Source organism: Aedes albopictus, chromosome 2 (assembly GCF_035046485.1).
Source record: "Aedes albopictus strain Foshan chromosome 2, AalbF5, whole genome shotgun sequence".
NCBI lineage: Eukaryota > Metazoa > Arthropoda > Insecta > Diptera > Culicidae > Aedes > Aedes albopictus.
Window position 1 is genome coordinate 400,279,795 of NC_085137.1, and position 25,513 is coordinate 400,305,307.

Below are 25,513 nucleotides of genomic sequence, written 5' to 3' on the forward strand. Positions count from 1 at the left end.
TAATTTAGATTTATTTATTTTTAAAATTTGTATATTGATTTTTATATTGTTTCATATATTGCCATCATCCGTTCCGTAAATCCAACAATTTACCCTGCAGTTCTACGGATGGGATCAGTCGTAGATAGTCTTATCCAAAAAAGCATATAAAAAACCAATTCAAAAAGCAGGCTCAATTCCAAAGGAAGCAGTATGTAAAGAATGAACAGAATTCAAGGTAATATCACAGAGAACAGACATCCAGGCTAGAACAAATTTCATTCGGAAAGTTGTGTAAGGATTTGAATCTTTACTTGAGTAAGGTTGCAAACCAATACACGATGACAACACTAACGCCACCAAACACCATATTGCCACAGTCAGTGGTGAATTGAAACATTTCAAGTGGTGAATTAAATTAGTATGGGAAATTAACCGATTGCAGCGCCACGCTATTGCCACTTGTGTTGCCGATTTCAAATGATCGTTAAATTCCTTACACAGTTTCGGAACTGGAATTGGATGTCTGTTCTCTGTGGTAATATTCTTGAAACAAAAAATGGATGAAAAGAAAAAAAAACATGAGAAGACCAAACGACGTATCTAGCCAAAATCCAAAGTAACAGATACACCAAACTGGAACCATACAAAAGCGACGTATCTGGCATGACGTATCTCTAACCAACCCGGTGTATGTGTATTTTTGTCAAAATTCATTGTGAAAATGATATGGAATGAGTAGGTTTTGTTTCTTACCTAGTGCGGGCTATATCCCTGGTGATGTGAAGCACGAAAAAACTTATGAAAAGTATTTTTATAAAAAACTATTTTAGTGAAATGGTCGTCAACATTGACCATGAATTTACTCAGATCAGTGAAAAAGTTAGATACGTCGATTTGAAAAATTATGCTTGAGTTGTCCCTTTATTTTTCCGCACCACGCTACATTTTACGGTAACTGTTCGAAACTGTTCTACCGAGCTGTTGCAACGTCGCATCGCATCAGCAATGGAAATATTTCACAACGCAATTTTATAACCCGAAAAAGATGTCCATCCAGTCGTTCGTCCGTCGCGCATCAGGCTTGTAAAGTTTGAGAGAAAATTTCGTCAAAATTTTGGTAGTTTTTGCAATCGAATAATCGCAACAATCAGTGCAAATGGTAGTCCGAAGGGCGGGTTAGGTAGTTTACTAGAAATTTTAGTGATATCAGTGAATTTAGGGCGGGAAATATGCACTGGGAAAAGTGAGTTCAAGGGTGGCACAGTTCGAGATTGTTGGCAAAAAAAAGGAGCGTAAAATTCGAAATCGGCTGCAGCAGTATAGAACAGTAGGAGGAAGAAGACGCGCAGTACCACAACAGTGTCAGTCAATCCCGCGGTTCGTCGGTCGGCTCGGCGCTGAAAAGTGGGAAAATTCTACATACGTAATCAATGCAAGCAACATTGGGGTGGCGGTAGGTAAATGCACGTAAAAAGGTGGCATTTTTGGATTGGGAGTAGCTTGAATTATGATTTTTTTCTTGATCTCATTTCAGTTAGTGAAAGATGATAACCAAGTGCAGCAGATTGAGTGTTAGCAACAATGAGTCGATTGGAAACATTTCGTTGGTTAGTAAACATAGAACTATTAGGGTAACGGTCGAATTTTGGACCCCTAGAGGACATTAGTTTGAATTTAAGTCAAAATCAGCCAGATTCAGCGGATGTTGCACATAATGATGATGTTAGTATGATCGTTAAGACCTCCACTGTCCGTTGAAAATACCCAAAAGGTCATTTCTGGTTTAAAATTTAATGAAAATAATTTGTTTTTGAAGCATCAGTTTTCACTGTTTTGGACACCCCAATGTATGTTGGACCCTCTTCAGTTTTGGACACCCGGTGTTTAAATCCGTTTGAATCTATTTTCAAAGAATCTGCCACTTGAATATACTGAATCACATCCTAATTACTTACGACAAAGGCTGATAAGACGAATTTTGCGAATTTAATGCGCTAGAATGGAAAACATTCTTTTTTACATCTGCAAGTTTCCTCAGCGCCATATTCTCTTTTTGTAAACATGTTGCGACACTCGCACTGATGACGAAATTGACAAAAAATAATTTCAAGGCAAATAACTATATTTCCAGTGAGGAAACGATTGCTACCCGTGCAGAGCAATCTAATTTAGCAAATGATTCTAAAAACATCCGTCATCTCTTCATTAAATGTGTGAAAGTTGTGATAATAAGATCCAGGGGGTCCAAAATATATGGGGGTCCAAATTATATTGGTTACCCTATAACTAGCATTTATAGGAAACTCAGATTGATGACACAAATTTCCCAAATGGAGGAGAACGTGCCTCTGGAGCCGACCTACTGATAATACATATGTGCTGTTTTACTCAAATAACATTATGTTCCTTTCGTCGTAGGTTTCAAACTGCGATCGAGAAGCGTCGGTAATCAGTTCATCGGAACCCAGCAATGAGGACCCCCCGGCAAGCAATTCAGAGCAAAAATCCGTGGTTTTAGATTCGCATTATATCGAAACTAAGATTAAAAGTTTGCTAAATCAAGAGGACGACAATGGCAGCGAACCAAGTGCTGAGAAACTGGAAAATGACGAAGCAGCTGCGAAAGTGGCTCCTTCCGCCGTAGAACAACCGGAGCGTATCACCGGCATTCTGACGGCCGAAGACAGCTGCAACGCGGTGGACAATCAAATTTCATCCGGCGAGGGTGAAACCAGCCAGCTGAAAGTGCCCCCCAAGGAACTGTCTTTCAATGGAAAGATTCGAAGCTTGAATGCTCCTCCATCCGGTGGTGGAAGCTCGCAGTGCGAGCTGACCGATGCCACCAAAGGCTTCGAGAAGGTACGCCAAGACAAGCTGAATGAGTCGTACGAAATGCTGACGAAGGAGAACAGTTCATTGATGCACTACACCAATGAAAAATCTCCGGATCTTTTCGCCGATGACGACGACGACGATGATGATGATCACGGCAGCTGCCATGATGATGCCCGGTCGGATAACGGCGATGCAACGGATTCTGAAAACATCCCGGCAAATAATAGTACAACTGTATCCTTGAATCCGGTGGAGCAAATCGAGAGGAAACTCCTGAAGAAGCTACAGGCCTCTCTTTCGGGGGTCCTTCCACCTCCGTCTGTTACGTACTCTCGCATCGACGTCAGTCAGATGCTAAGCCTCTTTCAGCAGAACGAGAAGCGATTGTTCTACCGCAACGATGAAATTGTCGTAGAGAACTCCACGAAAACGGGGGAAGCCACTCCGTCTTCACCTGCTTGCCTCAGCAAACCAACACATCCACCCCGGGAACTAAACGAACTTGAGTGGCCAAACGTACTGACAGCAAGGGCCCATGGCGTGTACTACAATCATTCCGCTGTGACCGAGAAGATCGAGCTACTTGGGTTAAAATACGTTGAGCGGTATATCGGTAGGGAAACGAACACCTCGTTCGACGTATCGCGAGCGCCCCCGAGTGCCAAGAAGAAAATGCGATTAAAGTAAGTTCTATTTCAGAAAAATCTCACTCTGTTCAGCCCATTAATTCTTGCAATTATGTTTATAGACTGTTGAACAAATCACCCGGAAGCCGACTGAGTCACCTAGCTCGTCGACGAGCGACTTTTTCATCGGCCAACCTTCTGAACAGTTCAGCCGGTTCCAGCTCGTCAGGTGGTGGTTCGTCGCTGGCGGGCAACCAGCGACGTTTGTGCAATAGACAAATCGTACTCGACACCAGGTAAGTCGTTTCAAAAGCAGATCTTAAGTCCACTTTTGTGTTCAAAATTCCTTGCAAACCCAACCCAAACCTATTCTTCATTTCGCCAAACAGAAAATCAGACAACCGCCGCAAGAGTAAAGGGAGAACCCCCAAACGGCGCACCCCTGGCCGACGGAAGACTCCGGGATCATCGGCCAAAAAGCGAACCCTTAGCTTACCGGTGGTCAAACCTTCGCAAGCGCTTTCCAGGGAAGCGCCCAAACGGGCACTATTTCAAAGCCCTCCGGATGAACCGGCCCCAAAGGTCAGCAGCCATGCGTCACCCTCCGTCAGTCGAACGGCTGCATCCAGCAAAACGCAAAAACTGAAGCGTGTCCTATTCTCGCCGCCTGTAAAACGGCGCCTTGCTTTGTCTGCTTTCGGCGGCGCAGGGACTGAGCCAATCACCAATGTTACCAACCCGAGCGACTCCAGTGGAATCAAAAATATCTCCACCGGAGAGTCGGTCGATTTAGATTCCGGAGTGCACGGCCGCAAGAGGAAACGACCGGCGGATGAAGCCGACGATGATCTAGTTCAAAGGCAGAAAATGTCCCGAAATGATCCCGTCAAAAAGAACGATGATCTTACGCCCCGGTCGTCGAAACTTCTGCGCAGTCAAAGCTTTTGTTTGGGATCGCAAACAAAGGTGACCAGAAGTGCGCTGGAAAGTAGCGGCAGCGGGAGAACGTTGGTCCGGGCCAACTCGGAATCGGTGACGCTGACGGAGAATCATCGCAAGGTAAGCAGTTGATTAACGTATCTTCACTTCATTTGGGGCTATCTTGTTATTTCTTCATGCAAGCTCAACGCAATCGGCACTGGTTTAATAGGATCCGTTGTTATCCTGATGCTTATCCAGCAATTCCTATCCCTAGTACCTCCACATTGATTCGAAACTCTGCGCGCTGCACACTCTGCTACTAGATAGCCCAACCATCTCGAAAGAGGCGAGTACCTACGTGCCAATCCGTTTGTGTGCCTAGCTCATTTATTTTGCGCTGCAGGTCTTTTTTGTACGCTGGAGGTCTCTTGTCTCTCGAGCTCTGTCGTGCTTCCTTCAAAGAGCGAATAGCTCACTGGAAGTACTAAACGTGTCCGTGTCTTTAAAAACTCCTGGAGAAATCTCAGAAGGAATTTCTGGAGGATTTTCGGAAGGAACTCCTGGATGAATCCCGGAAGAAACTCCTGGAGGAATCCCAGAAGGAACTTCTGGAGAAATTCCAGAAGCAACTCCTGGAAGCATTCCGGGAAGAACTTCTGGAGGAATCCCAGAAAAAAACCCCTGAAGGAATCCTGGAAGGAACTCCTGAAGAAATCTCGGAGGAGACTACTAAAGGAATCTCAGAAGGAATTGCTGGAGAAATCCCGGATGGAAATCCTGGAGGAATCCTGGAAGAAACTCTTGGATGAATCTCAAAAGGAACTCCTGGAGGAATGTCGGAAGTAATTCCTGGACGAATTTCGGACGGATCTCCTGGATGAATCCCAGAAATAACTCTCGGAGGAATCCCAGAACGATTTCCTGGAGGAATCCCAAAAGGAACTCCTGGAGGCATCTCGAAAGGCATTTCCGAAGGAATTCAGGAAGGAATTTCTGGAGAAATTCCAGAAGGAACTCCTGGAGGAATCCCATAAAAAACTCCTGGAGAAACCCTGGAAGAATCTTGGAAGGAACTCCTGGAGAAATCTCAGAAGGAATTCCTGACAGGGTGTCCAACCATCCGGGAAATACGGGAAAACCGGGAAAAACCCGGGAATTCGAAACCACCGGGAAAAACACGGGAAATTGTAAAAGGCACCGGGAAAAATCTTTATGGTGTCTATTCGTACTTCATAAGTGTCAAGCAAGTCTTGAATAGAATTCTAGCAACATTAACAGAGTTGCCGGTTGAATATGTTTTTAGAAAGGCAGCTTCAGGAGTTTTAGTAGTTTCTGTTGGATCTTGATAAATTCATGTAAAAGAAATCAGAATATACTTCTTAGGCGAAATTTTCAGATTTCTGCAAAATTTCACGATGGACTTTTTGAGTCTTGTTAGGAAAATCGGAATTACTGGCGAACTCAGTAAACCTGCAGAAGTTACTTACGGCGAAGAGATTTTCACGTTTGAAAAAAAAAATGTGTCAGTTTCTGGAGGGATTCTGGTGACATTCTTAGTGAACCTCTTCATATATTTCTGCCAGATCCCTTAAATTTGATCCCTTTGGCAGAAGTCAAGGAGAAAATTATTGAAAAACAGTGATATTTTGCCTATCCGCTTCTGTACAGAATTTTTGAGGAGCTAGGTAAAATATAAATAAAATTCTGAAGAGTAAGTACAACACTGTAAATTACAGCGAATTTAAAAAAAAACTGCTCATGAAAGACTCTCTGATGGGATCCCATAAGAAATTTCCTACAGATTTCCTTAGTATAGTAGTAGAATCCACAGAAGAATCTTCTATGGACTCTGTGAAGAAATGTTTCAAACTGTTACTTCCTGAACTCTTTTCTTTCAGTGTATGAATCGCAATAAAAACAACAAGTTGAATTTCAACCGGGCGCGTATATCGAAGTTTTGTTTTATCACGATTTCCCCCACGTAAAAGTATTCCCTGCGGCTATTTCGGGTTTGAGTGTCCACCCACGGCCAACAGGTTATGGGCCCAGATTGGGAATCGTGAATTCGGAACGTTTTATCGGCGGAAAGAGCGAAAGTTGTCGCGATTTGTCGGTCGGCACGCGGAAAGTTGTTCTGAGCAAAGATGGCGGATCCCAGCAAATTTTCCATCGCGAAGCTCGGCAACAATAACTACGGCACGTGGCGTTTCCAGATGGAAATGTTCCTCACTCGGGAGGAACTGTGGCACGTTATTGCGGAGCAGGCACCAGTGCCAGTGACCGAGGCATGGAATCGAGCGGATAAGAAGGCGAAGGCAACTATCGGCTTGTGCATTGAGCAAAGCCAGTACACCCTGATAAAAAGTTCCACTACAGCCAAAGAAGTATGGGATGCGCTGAGGACGTATCATGAAAAAGCAACGATTACGTCACAGCTTTCGTTGCTGATTCGGCTGTGTGATACGAAGCTCGGTGAGTCGGGAAATGTAGAGAAACATCTTCTCGAAATGGATGCACTGTTCGAGCGTTTGGAAGGTGCGGGACTGAAGCTGGAGGAGAAGCTCAAGATTGCGATGGTACTTCGGAGCATGCCGGAGTCATACCACTTCCTCGTCTCGGCACTTGAAGCCCGTCCGGATGCAGATATTACTATGGAGCTGATCAAAACAAAATTGCTGGATGAGTACCGCAAGCGCCAGGAACGAGATGGATCGTCTGTAGCAGGTGAGCAAGCACTGAAGACGCAGAAGGTCACCAAGGACAAGCTGTGTTTCTTCTGCAAAAAGCCAGGCCATTTCAAACGAGATTGTCGAAAATGGCAGGCTGTGTGCAAAGAACCAGCGGGTGCGTCTGGATCTGGAAACAAGCCACCGAAAACGTCACAGCAGCAGAAGGCGAAGCAGGCTACGGATACGCACAGTGGAGCAATTTGTTTTTCTGTGACGGATGTGAACGAAGCTACATGTGCGGCAGTGAAGTTAGGAAAACGATGGACAATTGACAGCGGTGCGTCATGCCACATGGCGAACAACACAGATTTCTTCGAGCGGTTGGAGGATTCCCCGGCCGTCACAGTGCGTATGGCCAACGGTGAAAGCACAAGGGCTGGCGGTCACGGAACGGGAAAAGTGAAGATGCTGAACGCTGCTGGAGCCGCTGTTGACATCCAGTTGGAGGAAGTGCTGTTTGTGCCACAGCTTGAAAGCGGATTGTTGTCGGTAAGCAAAATTACTGATAGCGGGTACAGCGTACTTTTCAAGCGGGATTGCGTTGCAGTTTTGGACGAATCGAATGAAGTTGTCGTACAAGGTGAACGCTCTGGCGGACTGTATGTCCTGAAGGAGGAGGAACGCACATCGTTGGCGGTTGGTCAGCGTCACACGTTGGACTGCCAGCACACATGGCACCGCAGGTTTGGCCATCGTGATCCGGCGGTACTAGATCGATTGCAGAAGGAAGCGCTGGTCACGGGATTGAAGCTGGTCAAATGTGGTGCTACGATGGTTTGCGAGTGTTGCCTGGAAGGCAAGATGGCTCGGTTGCCGTATCCGCAGCAGTCAACGCGCAAGACTACTCAGCCGTTAGAACTCATCCATACGGATTTGTGTGGACCAATGTCGAATGTGACACCGGGTGGTAACAAATACTTCTTGTCACTGATCGACGATTATAGCAGATATATTGTTGTCTATCTGCTAAAAGACAAAGCCGAGGCCAAGGATTGTATCAAGGATTTCGTCAGGTTGGTTGAAAACAAATTCGGAAGAAAACCAAAAGTGATTCGCTCCGACCGGGGCGGGGAATTTGTGAACAACGATCTGAAAAGTTTCTATCGGCAAGAAGGCATCGAGATGCAGTTGACGGCGGGTTATGCACCTCAACAAAATGGGGTTGCAGAACGTCGCAATCGTTACTTGCAGGAGATGGCTGTCTGTATGCTTCTCGACGCCAAACTGGATAAACGGTACTGGGGAGAGGCCATTGCAGCAGCAGCGTATGTGCAGAATCGGCTCCCGTCGCGCGCTGTGGGAAAAACCCCATACGAATTGTGGAACGGCGACAAGCCGGATCTTGGCCATTTGCGAGTGTTCGGCTGTGAAGCTTTCGTGTTTATCCCGAATGCAAAGCGCGGAAAGATGCAGAGAAAGGCTGAGAAGTTAACTTTTGTTGGGTACGCGTGTAGCTCGAAAGCATACCGTTTTCTGGATCGACGTACCAACAGAATAACCATCAGCAGGGACGCTAAGTTCATGGAGCTAGGTCCAAAGGATCAGGAGGAGTCTACCAAGCCGGTGGACAAACACCAGCTGACGCAGGAAGCAGATGATCCGGAGCGGTGCACATCCAGGCAGGAGCGAAGAATGAAAAAGCCCTATCAGAAGAAGATGCAGGATCGGAAAAGTGTTGACGAAATAGAAATAGACTGTTCGGTGAGAAGTGATACAATGGACAGTATTGACAATGAACCTGAGTTTGAAGGATTGGACGAAACAGTGTATTTTGAAGATGAGTATTCCGGAATGGAGGAACTGTTCCGTGGTACGGATCAGGAGCAGGACGAAGTCAGGAGGTCACAGCGCACTAACCAAGGTGACTTACCGGCCAGGTACGAAGATTTTGTGGTAGGAGTAGCTCAGGCTGCGATGACGGAGCCCAGAAGTTTTCGTGAAGCAACCTCCGGTCCTGATAAGGACAAATGGATCCGTGCTATGAATGAGGAATATGAGTCATTGATGTCGAAGAAGACGTGGTCGCTCGTGCCGCTTCCACCCGGCCGTCAAGTAGTTGGTTCCAAATGGGTGTATCAGCACAAGACGGATTCTTCAGGACGAATAGTTAGATTCAAAGCACGTTTGGTTGCACAGGGGTATTCTCAACGCCCGGGTATAGATTTTGGAGAAGTTTTTGCCCCTGTTGCAATGCAATCAACCTTTCGAGTCCTCCTAACAGTGGCGGGGCATAAGCATCTTCAGGTAAGGCATATTGACGTAAAGAACGCCTATTTGAATGGTCAGCTCAAAGAAGAGGTGTTCATGCGGCAGGCGGTTGGCTACGAAGTTCCCGGGAGAGAAGAACTGGTTTGTAAGCTCCATCGTAGCCTGTATGGACTCAAGCAGTCGGCGAACGTATGGCACTCTACAGTGAAGGAGATTTTACTGAAATTGGGATTCCGGCAATCGAGATCTGATGTCTGCTTGTACATGAAGCAACTACGCAGCGGTGAGTGGATGTATATACTCATATACGTAGACGATATGATCGTGGTGTGCAAGGAGAATCAGGACATCGAACGGCTGGAGCAAGAGCTACGCAGGCGGTTCGAGATTTCCAGTTTGGGCATTGTGAATCTGTTTCTGGGAATCAAGGTGCGAAGAGACGAAAGCGGATACTACTATTTGAGTCAACAAGCTTTTATCAGGGAAATAGCAGAACGTTTCGGCCTTCAGGAGGCCAAGACCTCAAAGTACCCTCTGGATCAAGGCTATTTGAAACAGGAGGAGAGTGTACCTCTACCGAACAACAGCATGTACCACAGTTTGGTCGGCGCATTGCTGTATTTGGCATCGAATTCAAGACCTGACATAGCTGTGGCTGTATCAATTCTGAGTCGGAAGTCAAACAACCCTACACAGCGAGACTGGACGGAATTGAAACGTGTCGTGCGCTACCTGATCGGTACGGCGCACTATGAACTTAAGTTAATCAGCGATCGATCGAAGAGGCTGACCCTTTCCGGCTACAGCGACGCTGATTGGGCTGGAGACGCGTCAGATCGGAAGTCGACTAGCGGATTTGTGTTTCTCGTGGGTGATGCTGTAGTCAGTTGGGCAAGTAGGAAACAGGGCTGTGTCGCCACTTCTACTATGGAAGCGGAATATGTCGCGCTGTCGGAGGCGGCATCTGAGGCAGTGTGGCTTCGTGGATTACTAAGCGAACTAGGAGTGGAATCTCAGCAAGCAACGACAATTTTTGAGGACAACCGTAGCTGTATGGACTTTGTGTCATTGGACAAGCAAAGTAAGCGCAGTAAACATATCGACACGAAGCGTCATCACGCTAAGGACTTGTGCTCTCGTGGGATTATACAGCTGACGTACTGTCCTACTGACAGGATGGTGGCAGATGTATTCACCAAGCCGCTGGGGCCGTCGAAGATGTTTCAGTTTGCCAAGCAGCTCGGATTAGTTCAGTGAATCAGCGAGGAGGAGTATTGGCGAAAAGTACAACAGGGACGCTGATCCACCGAACATGCAACTGGTCGAACCAGAAACTAAGAGAAAAATAAACCGAAGTTCTGAACTCTTTTCTTTCAGTGTATGAATCGCAATAAAAACAACAAGTTGAATTTCAACCGGGCGCGTATATCGAAGTTTTGTTTTATCACGATTTCCCCCACGTAAAAGTATTCCCTGCGGCTATTTCGGGTTTGAGTGTCCACCCACGGCCAACAGAAGCATCACTCAGATCCTCGGAAGAGTATACAATAGAATCCCTGATATGTATTAGCCGAACGAAGCATTTTAAAAGAAGTTGTAGGTACAACTTGCATGATTTTTTTTTGCAGAACCCATGGAGTACTTCCTAAAGGAAGAAATGTTGAATGTCCTCAAGATATTATTTAATATTGGAGAAGAACTCAAACGTTTTACTTCAAAATTCGGAGAAAATCGGTGTCAACAGATTTTGGATTCAGCAAGTAAATTGTTTAAAATGACGATGGAAGCAGAACAAAAAGTTAGATAGAGATTTTCACAAAATGTAGCAGATAATTGATACATTAGTTTCTGAAGACCAGGTTTACCAAAAATGTTTCTATATTTTTCTACCGATTTTTTTATGATATTCAACAAAAATTTCGTGAAAAAATCAGACACAGTGACATAAGTTTCAATAATATTTTCATATAGATTCCATTTCCTTGTTATAGAAAGGACCTTTTCAACTAACTCTAATCCTAAATTTCGTGTAAGAAGGGGAAATTAACACCAGTGATTGTAGAGTTGTAAGTTTTTTTTTAAATCATAATTTATGAAATCAGGAAATCTATAAGATTCGTATCAAGTTATAGACCAAATTAAAACTGTATACATATAAAAAATACGCCGAAGAGCGTCCTACTACAACAATAATTTGCGTTCGTACATACTCGGGAAGTTAGTCCATACCCGGGAAAAATCCGGGAATCGGAAAACTGAATTTGGATGGACACCCTGACTGGAGGAATTTCGGAAGGAACTCCTGAATGAATCCCGGAAGGAACTCCTGGAGGAATCTCAGAAGCAACTCCTGGAGGAATTTCGGAAGGAACTCCTGGATGAATCCCGTAAGGAACTCTTGAAGGAATCCCAGAAAAAACTCCCGGACTAATCCCAGAATGAACTCCTGGAGGATACTTGAAAGGAAATTCTAAAGGAATTCAGGAAGGAACTCCTGGAGAAATTCCAGAAGGATCTCCTGGAGCAATCCCATAAAAAAACTCCTGGGGTAATTCTGGAAGGAATTCTTGGAGGAACCCTGGAAGGAACTCCTGGAGGGATTCTGGAAGGAACTCCTGGAGGAATCTCTAAAGGAACTCCTGGAGCAATTCAAGAAGGAATCCCGGAAAGAATTCCTGGAGGAATCTCGAAAGGAACTCATGGAGAAATCTTAGAAGAAACTCCTGGAGGCATCTCGGGAGGAATTCAGGAAGGAACTCTAGGAGAAATCCCAGAAGGAACTCCTAGAAGAATCTTTGAAGGATCTCCTGGAGGAACCCCTGAACGAAATCCTGGTGGAATCCCAGAAAGAACTTCTGGAGGAATCCTGAAAGGATCTCCTGGATGAGTCCCGGAAAGAACTCCTGGAGGAGTCCCGGAAGGAATGCCGGAAAGAACTCCTGAAAGAATCCCGGAAGAAATTCCTGGAGAAACCTCGGAAGAGATTTCTTCTAATGGAATCTCAGAAGGAACTTCTGGGGGAACCCTGGAAGGAACTCCTGAAGGAATCCCAAAAGAAACTCCTGGATGAATCCCAGAAAGAACACCTGGAGAAATCCTGGAAGGAACTCCTGAAGGAATCTTAGAAGGAATTCCTGGAGGAATCTTAGAAGGAATTCCTGGAGGAATCTCAGAAGGAACTTTTGGAGGAATCCCAGAAGGAACTCCTCATAGTGTCTCATAGAGATCACCTGGAGTGAATATAGACGACGAAAGATAATCTTCTTCTTCTTCTTCTCATTTGTGATGGGACCGGTGACAGGGACCATATGCCCAGTGGGTTTCGTGTTTGCGCTCTGTTTGATGCCAACGCGGTCGGGCATCTGGTACTTGGGCACAAACTCAAGCACCGATTTTGTTGTTTACAGTTCCTTTTTCACTTTTCTCAAAAAGCGTACAACGTCTCGGAATGTGTCCACATCATTGGATTTAAACAGGTCTACAAGCGTCCGGAATTTTCCATCGAAGTCATACTCCGAGCGGGTGATAGCGTATTTATTGCAGTGCAAAACTACATGGTCTGCCGTATCCTCGGTTAGGTAAACGTCGCAGTCCGGGTCGTCTACAATTTTCATCTTGGCCAGCCAGTTGTTCGCGAAGCTGTGTTCGGCCATCAAGCGGTTCAGGCCTCGAATCTCCAAATTATTCAGTGGCTTGTTTTTGTACCAAGGGTGATCGCTGTAACTCGGCTGTATCGAGAAGAAATGTTTCCCCTTCTCTTCTGCATAAGTGCAATACCATTCGATTCGTAGTTGGTTGAAGGTGTGGAGTGCATCGTTAATCAATATTCCGTTTTCCAGGACCTGGTCCGAGTATACACCGGTCTTTGCCAGTTCGTCTGCTATATCGTTGCCTTCGATTGCGCAATGGCTTGGAATCCACTGTATTGTCACGTTCATGGTTGTTGCAATCTCTACGATTTCCTGGATAACCGAGTTTCTCCTAGGATTCGCCAACAGACCCTCAATCAACTGACAGGATGACAGAGAATCTGTGAACAGTACTACTCCCTCGATGCACTCGCTTTGCAAATACTTCAGTGCCACTAGTATAGCGTATACTGACGTGAATCGCATATCAGTCCCATCTTTGCTGGATTTCCTATGCAAATGGGACAGATATGCGATTCACGGCAGTATAGCTCCGCAGTCATTATGCATGTTTCCGTATCCAACTTCAGGCTGATTCTATGCTTCGTGGCTGCACAGAATACTCCTACTCCGCAGGCGTCCTCAATTTTTGAAGCATCTGTGTAGATGTTCGGTCGGAATTTATATTTGGTGTTTTGCAGGTACAAGAAGGCTTGTTTTAGGACTCGTGGATTACAGTTCCTTTTCGCTGGTGCTCCTTCCATCAGCGTGACTTGAATGTCCAACGGCTGATGTTGGTAAACCGTGATATTCGGTGATCGCGTCAAATACGTTCAGATGTTTTAGATACGTTCGTTCCAGCAGTGTGAGCATATCGTCTGGAATATCCTGTCCTCTCAGTTGAAGTAGCTGCTCTGCTACCACACTGTCGTTTTGAATGTGTTTGGCCACCTCCTTACAGGTTACTTGCTCCAAGCGTATGTCCAATGAGCTTTCTCCTGCCAAAGCCGCCAGTGTGTTTCTCGGGGTAGTTCTTGAACAACCAGTTACTTTACGCCAGCACTGGTTGATGATCACCTGTAGCTTTTCTCTGTTGGTCTTACTGGCGTTACCAAATGCACCCATATTCTAGTGCACTTCGTATTAGCGATTTGTAGAGCATTCTCATGGTTTCCGGATGTCCGCCGTGTTTTATCTTGGCGATGACCTTCAGCATATTTAAACGATCCTGTATTTTGCCGCAGAGTTCTCGGATGTGTGCTCCGAAACTCATAGAACGATCCAGATATATTCCCAAGTGTTTATAGTTGATGACTGTTTCGACGGGTTTCCCTGCGATCTTTAATCCCAGGTCAACGTTAGTGGCTTTGAAGAGTATCGCTTTGGTTTTTTCTGGATTTATCACCAAGTTCAAATCCTGTGCCTGTTCTTGGAATTTGTCGAGTTGCTCTTGCGCAGCTTGCTTGGCGTTTTCCGTGTTGGTTCAAGTCACTATAAGGGTGAAATCATCCGCATACTGCACCAGTGTTACCTTCTCATCAGTAGTGTTGTGCAATCCGGCTGTATACAAGTTGAATAGGGTCGGCGACAGAACATCACCTTGCGGCAGGCCGTTACTTATAATTCTCTTGATGTCCTCTTCTCCACATCCAAGGGTTACGGTGCGATTGCGTAGGAACGACGCTATCCAACATATATACTCCTGCGGTACTTTCAACCTTCCCAATAGTTCTTCTAGTTTGTCCGTGCGAACCGCATTGAAAGCGTTACTTAGGTCTAGGAAGGCAGCGATGGTGGTTAGTCCTTTCCGTTTATTTGATTGGATGAGGTTCACGATATATGAGGTGCATGTGGATGTCGACTGTCCTTTTCGGAATCCAAAAGACAGTTTGGGCAGCAGCTCCCGGCTATCGATGATCTGGTTCAGTTCATCTAGTACAGCCGAATTGATAGTTCTAGTTAGGGTAGGTAACAGTGCTATGGGCTGTTTCCTGCGGCGGTGGTGTTATCCTTGCCGGGCTTCGGTACTGCTACGATGCGGATTTCCTTTAGCTGGTGTGGTAGACTGCCTTGTCTCCAATAGTTGTTAAGATCGATCAGGATGAGTTGTGACACCTGAGGCTTCAGTGATTTCAGCATTTCATACGTGATGCGATCTGTTCCAGGGGCCGATGATTTCTTACGATTGAGGATGTTGCTCCATTTGGTTTGGTCGATAATGTTGGAGTTCGCTACTTGCAAGTAGCTCGTAGCTTCTTCTCTGTAGATGTCGTTTGGTCCTAGGTGTAAATCCATGAACTCCTTAGCAAGTTCTGGACTATCCTGGATGATGCTGTTTCGCGTAGCTGTTTTCTTCCCAGTTAGACGTCGAATTTTTGACCACAGTTCCGCTGAACTAGTTTGCGGGTCCACTTGCTCAGCAAACTTGTTGATGCTCTCCTTTATATTTTGCTTTTTCTTCCTGGCAAAAACGGCGGCGCACCGTTTCAGCTCAATCAGGTTGTCCATTGTGCTATTCTTGTTGAATGTCGCCAACGCACGCTGCTTGGCACACCAAGCCGACTCCACCTCCTCACTCCACCAATATTTTGGTTCATATCGGTTGATTATTCGGTTTCTTTTTATGATGACTCCTATTTCCCGGGTGAGGTCACCGATACCGTTGACTGTATCCATACCTACCTTGGCCAAGTCTGATTCGATCTGTTTTTTGTTGAACACGTGCCTTTCTTTATCCCGGAGTCCTGCTTTGTACTTTATCTCGATTATCAAGTGATGACTACCTATTGCTTCTTCGAGGACGGTCCAAGTACAGTCCAGCACGATGTTACTCGAGGCCAGCGTGAGGTCGATAGCGGTTGCTTTTTTGTTCAACTGCTGCGGTCGATACGTTGGGCTACCATCATTCAGCATTATCATGTCTGAATTGTTGGTTTCCTGTAGTACTACCGCTCCTCTCGGCGATGTTTTTTCGTTTCCCCACTGTGTGTGATGGCTGTTTAGATCTCCGCCTAAAATTGCATTGGGATATTTCTCTAGTTCAGCTAGAATTAGGTTGATGTCCTGCTGAAAGTCCTGTAAAGGGGTTGAAGGTGCTGTATATAGAGCAACTAATACTAGTTTTAGTATAGGGACGTAGATAGCCACGCATTGGCTACCGTTACTGGTTGCTGGCATATCGATTGTCTGGAATCCAAAGTCTCTGTGCAGGTATATAGCCGCACCACCATATCCGTCGTGTCTGGATTTTAATACTTTATTGAATCCGCTGATGTTGTACTGCTTGGAGGTTTCTCTGTCTGCTTTCGTCCACATTTCCGAAACCAGGGCTGCCGTGTACTGCCCTGTGGCTAGTGTCCGCTGCAATTCTTCTTTGTGTGTCGAGACGCTCTGTATGTTAACCTGCATTATTTTTATTTTTTTTCTTATCCATTTTTGGTGTGTTTACGCTTTGTGGATCACGTCGTAGCTCAGGTATCTTTTGCTTGTCTCTATCAAGTTTTCTCTCGCTTGTCCTTGAAGAGTGCAATCTGCAGTTATCGCGCTGTAATAGCGTTGTAGAGCTTCCTGAATAGCGTAATTAATCGTTGCTTGTGATGTTGTGGCTTGTTGGCTTCGCGCATCGTGTAGCTTTTTTCTCCATTGCTCCTGTTCATTCACCTTTTGTGGATTGTTCAATGCTGTTCCGTTGTTAACGTTTGATGTTTTTTTTTTTTATATTTTTTTTAGTGGCCTCTTGTTTCCATTATTTGGCCATGTTTGATCGGAAAATACTTTACATATCGTTTGATGGTGTTTTACGGATCCGTTTTCTTTCTTCCTCTTCGGAGTCCGACTTCGTTGGTTCTGGCTTCTTCCTTCGTATATCTCGAGCACGATGCTTGATTGCGGGTTTGAAAACTTCTTTCCTTACTTGCGATGCGTAGTCCTGATCTCCTGGCTTTGGTTCATCGATGAACGCAGCGAGTGCATTGAAGCTGTTTGAAGTGGGGATGGGGTAAAGTTCCTTGGCTTCGAAGAAGGTTAGGGCTTTGTGAGCCATGACCGACTTGATGTTGTTCTGACGTTGACGCTCTGGGCAATTCTCATCTGTGGTGCTGTGATTCTTCTTGCAGTATATGCAGCGGTGCGGTTTCGAACATCTGTTGCGTACTAAGATTCGCTTTGATGAGAAACATTTACTAAGGTGTATTTATGGTCATAATTTAATCAGTGTGCAATCAAAAGAGAACTAAAATACCGCTCAGCCCTGTTCCTCGCTTGAAAGGAATTACAAATAAAAAATTTCATCACCTCGCTGGCTGCACTGCTACCACCAACGAAGAGTGACGTTTTCATTTCCGCTGACACAACAGCGGCAGAACGAAAACCCGCACCGACGACAACAGCAACCGCGCGTGGTGCCACTAGTTTGCGAAAGAAGTGTAGTGAGAGCGGAATCGGGCCAAATCTCCAGACCTGCGGGCCGGGCAAGACGCCAGCTAGAAACCCGGCGGCGGCGACCATCTTTGCGTCCAGGATTCCACACATAAGGCAAGGGTTTCGACGGCCAATCAGCGACTCTTAGCTGCTGGAAGGACGGCGCCAACATATTCCAGTACCCGCTGATTAAATCTTCCGACTGCATCCACGTCGCACAACTGGTAGCACACGGCCGGTTCTTCCGCGGTTCTCCACACTTGGATCGCCCAGCAAAAGTAAGTCCACGAGTTAACCACGTGCAGACACAAACATTAACATGGTTGCATTCGACAGGCACAGCAACGCATTCGGAACAGGAGGTGGCTCAGCCGGCAGGGAGGTCGGTCGTCCGTCAGATCGGATCAGGCAGGAACACACGAAAGGCCCCGAAGGGTGAGTTATTTGCCGCAATCGTGCATAAAAGATGTGTTATGTCTAAACAAACGTTGTTTGACAGGGCCTTTTGTTTTGTGGAACCATTCATAACCACGGCTGAATCCGAATCGACAACGGACATCGCGACCAGCCGAGAGAGAGGAATCACGTTCAGGCTTGCAGCCATTCTGGTCTGTGTTTGGCTGGAGATCCCCGTCATCATCCGCCGCGGCTGCTGCTACACGTCAAGAGAGGGAGCGTTCATCGAGTCGGACGATTGGCGTCCCGTAATTCCATGCGCTGTCCTTGGATCGCGGCAAGTGGCAACAACAGCGCTAACCGCCGACGTTTGACCCCAAGGAGACAAGACCGACCAAGAGGCGAGACGTCTCGCAGTAGAGGGCATTCGGCCTCTCGGGTAGATAGAGCTTCTCATCAGTCTCGAGGAGGTGGGACCGCGCCCGATCAGCAGTTCGACGGCGGCGCAGCGGTGGGCGTCAAGCGATTGCGGAGGTAGCGGAGCGGTGAGCAATGCACGAAACTTAATCTAAAAGTCCTAGGCATGAAGATTTTTGTAGCATGAAGGCATCGCTCGTAAGGAGCCATAGTAGATAGGGACCCTAGAAGAGAGAGAGAGGAGGTTTGCCCCACAGGGGACCTGATAAGAAGACCTAAATACACAATGTTTACAAGTTGAATTTGGCTCTATTTTGATTTGGTTTGAGGAGAAACCCAATACATCCTTTGCAGTCTTCTTCCGATTCGTGATGCTCACCACAGCCGTGGCATCGTCGAGAGCTGCGACAGTTCACCGCCTTATGATTGTAGCGCAAACAGTTGAGGCAAAGGAACGCTTTCCGATAGAAAGGCTCGACTTTGATGGAGCAACTGAATAGTTTGACAAGCTCTGGCAGCTTGCTGGCTCTGAAGGTAACGCTAACTCTAGTCAAAGGGATTTTCGCATTGTTGACGAACCGATGAAAACGGTAGACTTCCATGACCGGAACCAGACTGTGTAGATCTTGCATGATTTCCTCATCTGATAGGTCTGTCGGGATCCCGGCTATGACGCCTGTGACCGAGACCAGGTGTTTCGCGATGTAGGCCTTGTATCCGTAGCTTCCTACTACGTTGTTTTGGACGAGTCTGTTTGCCGCTGTAAAGGTGTTAGTGTACACTAGTACCTTCTTCCTTCCTGCATTTTTTATTTCCGTGACGTGATTTGTGATTCCGAAAACCTTACGGAGCATCCTTCCTACTGAGATTTTGTTGATACTCTTTTGCTGGTCCGAGTCATTCAATTCCACGTAGACGCGGAATGGTCCTTCATCTTTGTCGGTGTAGAGGTAGTCCTGCTTTGGTTTGTCATTTTGTTGACCCGTTGGGGGTAACTCGTTGCTTGTTCCTTTCGCCGTTTTCGGTACTGTGCCTGACGTTGATGGTAGATGTAACGGTGGTGGTTTTTCTATGTCATACGTCTCCATGATGGCTCCTTCGTTTCCTCATTCCCCGTTGGCGGACGCCGCAAGAAAAAAAACCTCACTTTCGCGCACTCTTTCACGTTTCTGCACTATTAAACTTAGATCTGGTTTAAGCTAGTTAATTTCAGCACAATTTAACACTTCGATTGTGAATTTTCACTACGAAAAACCAAAAATATCTAGTAGCTATAATCAAGAACAACTTATCTGTCCAAGATGGCGTACTCGAATGAAAAAAAAAAAAAAAGATAATCTGGGATAGCATTTTGTGGGCGGAATGCAAAATAGTGATCGCTCTGAAGTATTTGGTTGCATATTTGACCCTGCAGGGTACATGTGCCCTAGCGTCTTGAAGCTATCAAAAAATTAGTTTTATAGCGTAATACCCTGAACAGACATGTGATACGAGTGTGATTCCTGTACATACAACGGTACGCAGTGTCAAGAAAATTCTAACAAGACTGACTTGAACTGAGATAATGTTCAGTATGGCGCTCATTTCAAGCGCAATTGTACAGTGATGCTTATATCACATGTGTGTCATAAGCAGTGCTGAAAAAGTCATTTCGTCATATCGAAATTCGACCACCTACAGCTCATTTTAGAAGCTGAACCTGAGAGTGTGGTATATGAAAAACTTGTGCGGCTAGACTAGTTCTACAAGAAAGTCACGGAAAACCAGCCCTTTTCTAAATATTTAAGGTAAATGTCACAAACTCCCTTCGAAAAATGCCAATTGATATTCACCATGATTATCATTTGCATTTTTCGAAGGATGTCCGTGACATTTACCTTGAATATTCGAAAAAGAGCGGGTTTTCCGTGACTTTCTTGTAGAACTGGTCTAGTCGCACAAGTTTCTCATATACCACATTCTCAGGTTTAGCTTCTAAAATAAGCTGTAGTTGGTTAAATTGAGAAATGCCGAAATGACATTTTCAGGACTGGTCATAAGTATAAATCGCTGTTTTCTGTGTGTTTACTACCGTCAGTGTACCAGTAGCCGCTCGTGTTCCAATAGCCGCTCACCGTCGTTTATTGGCATAAATATGTATGATTGTCTTCATCCGTGTATAATTCGGCACGCATATTTTGAATATCCGTGGAAAAAAGATTGTATTTTTGCAGGAAACTTCGTTTTCTACACTCGTGAGCGGCTATTGGAACACCAGCGGCTACTGGTACACTGAGGGTATACCTAATTAAAGGAAATGGATCGCAAGCCGGAAGAGTTTGTTATATTAACGTGTATTTTAACCTGATTTTTTCTCAGATTTTAACTTACATATAGCTAATTCTACCCATAGTTTAAAATACATTGCTTTATTTGATTTATATCTTACTTTTTGTAAAAAAATAGCGTTCAAACATCAAAGCAAAATGTCTAACCCACATAGTAAACATGTATCTTTTTTTACAGAAACTGTTGTGGGCTGTGTCGCAAGCGTTGCAATCCAAGCAAATATCGATGAAGCACGAAAACTTCAGGAAGTTTGCTTCCATCCTAGCGCACGTTGTTAAGAAGTTATTTCTTGAATTCAACGACCACTCTGTGTCCAGCACCAGCGAAAAGATGTTGAGGTAATTCTTGTGCCCATTAGATACTTTGTAGATATACTCAACAATTCTCGGATACTTTTACAAAACGACGTATAATACACGCAAATCCTATGTTGATACGTCGTTTTGAAAAAGTATCCGAGAATTGTAAATTCATTCTACTCCTCCTAGGTTGGCACACAAGCACCTGTTCGATGTTCTCCAGGGCCAGACTGCGGAAGAGATCTACCAGCGGGAGCGAACACGCCTGCTGAACGCTAGAAATCTACTGAAACCTCACGGTTACATATCGCCCGAAGAGTACGAGCGGAACAAGCTGCGGCGTAGCAAATCCACCTCGGTGTTCATCCTGGACAATTCGAACGATTGCTCGTTCGGGGCCGCCGGTTCCTCCAGTCAACCGCCACCACCAGTGCCACTAAGTCAAAGTTCGTCGGTCTTCTCGCAAAGTTCCGAGTTCCTCGCCGGGCTGTCGCAGTCATCGAGCTTCCAAAGCAGCCAACCGGCGGCCGGCAGTGAATCCACGAAGAATACAATTCTCCGCGAGAACATCGACAGCGAGCAGCGACAAAAGTCGTCGCAGAAGCAAATTTCCTTCTCTGGGAAGGATCAGAAAAATATGAGTCCATACGCTGACGTCAAAAGCGGGTCCCAGGCCAAGGCGAAACTGTTGGTCGGAGGGGCGGCCATGACCACCAGCATCCTGAAGGCCAAGAGGCAGATCTCATTCGAATGAAGTCGGCGGCGAGTAGTGTAGCGCTGAGCACAAAGGTAAAATTGTACGATAAATCTATAGAGTCGAGTTTTGCATTTTGCTCTTTATTCGAGTTGTTCGCGAGCAACGTTCTGAGCTGCAGACCGCAGATTATTCGGTCTGCTAACACTTCTACTTATTTTGGCGAAGCACAGTTTTTGATGTAATATAGGCTTTTTTATTTTGTTTTCTCGTAGTCAAGTTGAAAATGATGAAGTTGGCGAAGTTAGCGATAATAAATAAAGAATTCTTAATTTATTGAAATATATATTCGAAGGGTTTTGCTGATTAGAACATAAAAGAAATGTAGGCATATGTATTAGCATTACAATATGAACGTCGCACAAATTTGTTAAACACAGGCTTAGGCCGCTGTTATGCGGGTTGTCAGTCACCTTCCCGTCCGTTATCAAAGCACAGAGATTCGAGACCAAACTCTAATCAAGGCTAAGATCGAGTAACCAAACCCGGTGGTAATTTCGATCGTACCCCATGTTAAGGCGGGTGATCGACGTCCGAGTTCCAGAGAAGGACGTTAAACTATGGTTCTCCGGAAAGTAAGTGGTTGATGTCTGGCCTTGCGAGCTCGCCGTAAGAAAGAACTGCGGCGGAAAATTAGCAACAGAATAGAATCGAGGCTCACGGCACCGATCCATGCGAAGAAACAAGATTTGCAAATAGAAACTCGGTACATAGAACTGCCGATATCTCAACTTCTATGGGAGCACCCGCATATTCACCGATCTACTGAAGGGCCGCGTGTTACCGGCAACACTGTTGATCACGAAACTATAGTGAAACAATTGCCCACTCCCTCGCGAATAAGAGGCTTCAATTTGACGGACCAATCAATTTCAACATTTACAGCCCTCACTCCGGAAGCACTCACAAGGATGCATTCCACGCGCAGCCTTAACGCGAGTGCGACCGCTGTTCAAGATAGGATGCCAAGATAGCATAGAACGAAACGCTCAGATATGCCAGAAAAAGAAATTCAGACCGTTAATTGGAAAGTTCAGCGCTGACGAACGGCTACGACACATTGATTCATCCGCCTCCGAGAACACGACCATTCGTCGCACCTTCTTCCAACACAGCCTCCCTTATCGTTACACGTGGAGATCACCTGGAGACGGAATCGTAAATCGATTGAAGGATCGAAGCAGCGTTGCCAGGCGAGGCCCCTCTATGAGATTGCTGGAGTACAGGAAGGAGAAGAACGCTATGGCGTTGCCGGACTGCCCTTGGTTGCAGATCGATGGTCAAGGTACTGCCGTGGATGCAGCCTCTGTCCAAAAACGTTTATCGAGCCCGAGTCCCTCAGTGAACATCGGCCTTCTCCTCAATCGTACGATTCATCCGCACTGGAGACCCGTTTTGTTGCGGGTTGTGCGGTACCGTCCGCTCGTGCCGCATCCCGCTTTTCTTCAGGAAATCTTGAAACTGCAGGCTTAATTATTCCAATTCGTTATCTGTTCTCAAGCATTCCATTTCCTTCACGTGGGCCTTGAATTTTTACACTGAACGCATCGGCGAAACGTAGAAGGCATACAGATGATCCTCTGAGGGCGGACCGAAGGAGGCTCTGGAATGGAACCGGGTGGTTGTTGGTCATCTTCTTCCTGCTGCTAGTCGGATTGATTTATCTTCTTCAGCTTCATCATCGACTGCTGGATTGGCAGCTGTTTGCAATTCTTTATGTGCTGCTTCTGAGATTGTGGTTGATCTTGAGAAATTGTTGTTCCAGGGAATGACTCCGGCTCGGAACGGGGTTGTATCGGTGCTCTTGTGGATTGCACACCAAACATGTCCACCAGGATTTCTTACCTTACCTTACCGGTCAGACTAAGGCCTGAGTGTCCTCTGCTGTACGTAGGATTCCTATAGTGTTGTCACTATAGTGTTTTCGAATCTTGTTCAACGGACACCTCATCACAGGAACGGAATTTCAGTTGATTGATGTAACTACGGGTGAGCTTCTCCTGTCCATGCCAGTCGTCCAAGAGCAAATTATGGTTAACACGTCCGATGACTTAGATGATTACGCCGGAAGCCCACTGCCACTTCGTGTTACATGTGTAACCTTGGCCTAGACTTCATCACCTTTCTTAAATTCACGTGGAATCGCACCATGCTTGCGATTAAACCACCGACGAAATTGAACTGCTTGGCGATCATTGCGGATAATGGGTTTTAGTTGATCGTGGTGTATATCGATAACTGCCTTAATGTTCCGTCCAAGCAGCTGTTGCGAAGGTGTCTTACCATTCAGAACACGGCTAGGGTTATCTGGAGCAAAATCTAGAAAGCGTTTCGGAGATGTTCTCCCCCTCGTTGAGTTTGCGCAACGACCTCCTCAAGGTGTCCTTTCCGCCTGGCCTTTGGACAGCGGATGGTACGGCGAGATTCGGAAATGTTGGCAGCAGTCGCACCTTTGCAGCATCGTCCAATTTCGCGCCATCCTTGAGGAAGAGTTCTTCATACTTGCGGTACCAACGATCGAAAACGGCACCATTCTCCGGATCGTAGACGAACTCCCGGATGTTGGAAGCCAGAGATTCGATGGTGAACTTGGCACTGTCCGTCGGACGATGGGAACCATTTTCTTGAATGCCAAAACGTTCCATCATCTTTATCATCCGAGCGTTTTTGTTGGGAGCACCACCTTTGCACGGAAAAAACACCTATTGACAGCAGCTTTCATCTTAGCAGCTTCAATGCTGTAAAATTAATTTATTTATTCATTAATTATATTATCCGTTGCAAGAAAAAATATCGTGCAAAGTTATTAGATGCTAATAGATGTGCGCAATTGCATTTAATCGCTTCGGTATGGTCTGCGCGGTTAATCCTTGGGTAATTTCCGCTCTTATTGTAGAAGACACGAACATAAGCGATCTATAAGCGATTTTGCACAATTTTTGCGCGAGAATGGATCATTGAAGCCAACTTTTTTGCTATTCACCGCATCAAAACAAAAGAGCCACCGTATATGGACTGTAACACAGTGACAACAGTTGAGTTACGTCAAACCCACAAAGCTACGGTGGCGCTATCTGTTCATTTCGTAGCGGCCATTTTAGTTATTTCAGTGATCCATTGCGGAACGCGCAATACCCTAACTACAATATTTCAAACTTACATTTACGTGTACACATCCGCACTTCACAAAGATACTATTCTACTGCTAACTGTTCGCTAAACTACTATCTTCTCGACTGTCTTCGTATTTGACCAGTGTTGCCAATTTCAATACAATACAGTAGACGTTCGCTCGGTGCAAACGGTTTAACTGCAATGATTTTTAACTGCAAGTCCGGTAAGTGCAACAATTTTGCAGTTATCGAATCGCCATCCGTCAAAAACAAAATGACAGCAGGGCCTTGATGCACTTTTAGTTGCATTGTGGCGTTTCTGAAGGGATTTTGGCTACGTTCGACGCCAAATGACAGCAATTTGACGTTGTTAGTTGTTGCAGTTAGCGAATTTCATTCGATAACTGAAACGTAAACATGTTGCACTTATCGAACGTCTACTGTACCGCCCCAACAGTTTTGTTCCGCCATCTGCCGATTTGGTTTCAGGATTTGCTAGTAGAGGTCTTGGATGTGAGCTTCTCTAGATTTTGCCATTACGAATCTTGTTTCAGCAGCTCTTCCTCCAAAGCGTTAAATTCGTCTCTTGTCGCCAAATGTTATACAGTAGACACATACCTACTTCTTTATTCGAGAAAACTTAAAAACTAGAGACAACTCTGACAATGGTCCACTGCACGAATTTATGCTGGCCTGCTTACTCTCACCGATTTTTCACACAAAGTTCAACAAGCTGCAACTTTTCATAGAGTGCATTCAAAATTTTGACTGTTTGTCAACCTATTATATGTACATCATTGGTACAAATTTGAGCTCGATTGGTTAATCTTTCGCGAAGCTAGAATCGTTTCCGCAAA

General features: G+C 45.5%; 1 protein-coding gene across 3 annotated transcripts; it reads left to right on the forward strand.

The window, feature by feature from the left end:
- Positions 1-1,015: 1,015 nt before the first annotated feature.
- On the forward strand, positions 1,016-21,829 carry LOC109407996 (uncharacterized). 3 transcript variants are annotated; one of them, XM_062853293.1, is made up of 7 exons: positions 1,016-1,457; positions 1,517-1,589; positions 2,401-3,500; positions 3,566-3,739; positions 3,833-4,502; positions 20,668-20,828; positions 20,979-21,829. In XM_062853293.1, the coding sequence occupies exons 2-7, from the start codon at positions 1,527-1,529 to the stop codon at positions 21,541-21,543; spliced, it is 2,733 nt and encodes a 910-aa protein (XP_062709277.1). In that variant the 5' UTR covers positions 1,016-1,457; positions 1,517-1,526; the 3' UTR covers positions 21,544-21,829. The 3 variants fall into 3 exon arrangements, with proteins under 3 accessions (XP_062709277.1, XP_062709276.1, XP_019536751.3); XM_062853292.1 differs by having other exon boundaries at positions 1,016-1,439; XM_019681206.3 differs by having other exon boundaries at positions 1,016-1,435.
- The last annotated feature ends 3,684 nt before the right edge of the window (positions 21,830-25,513 follow it).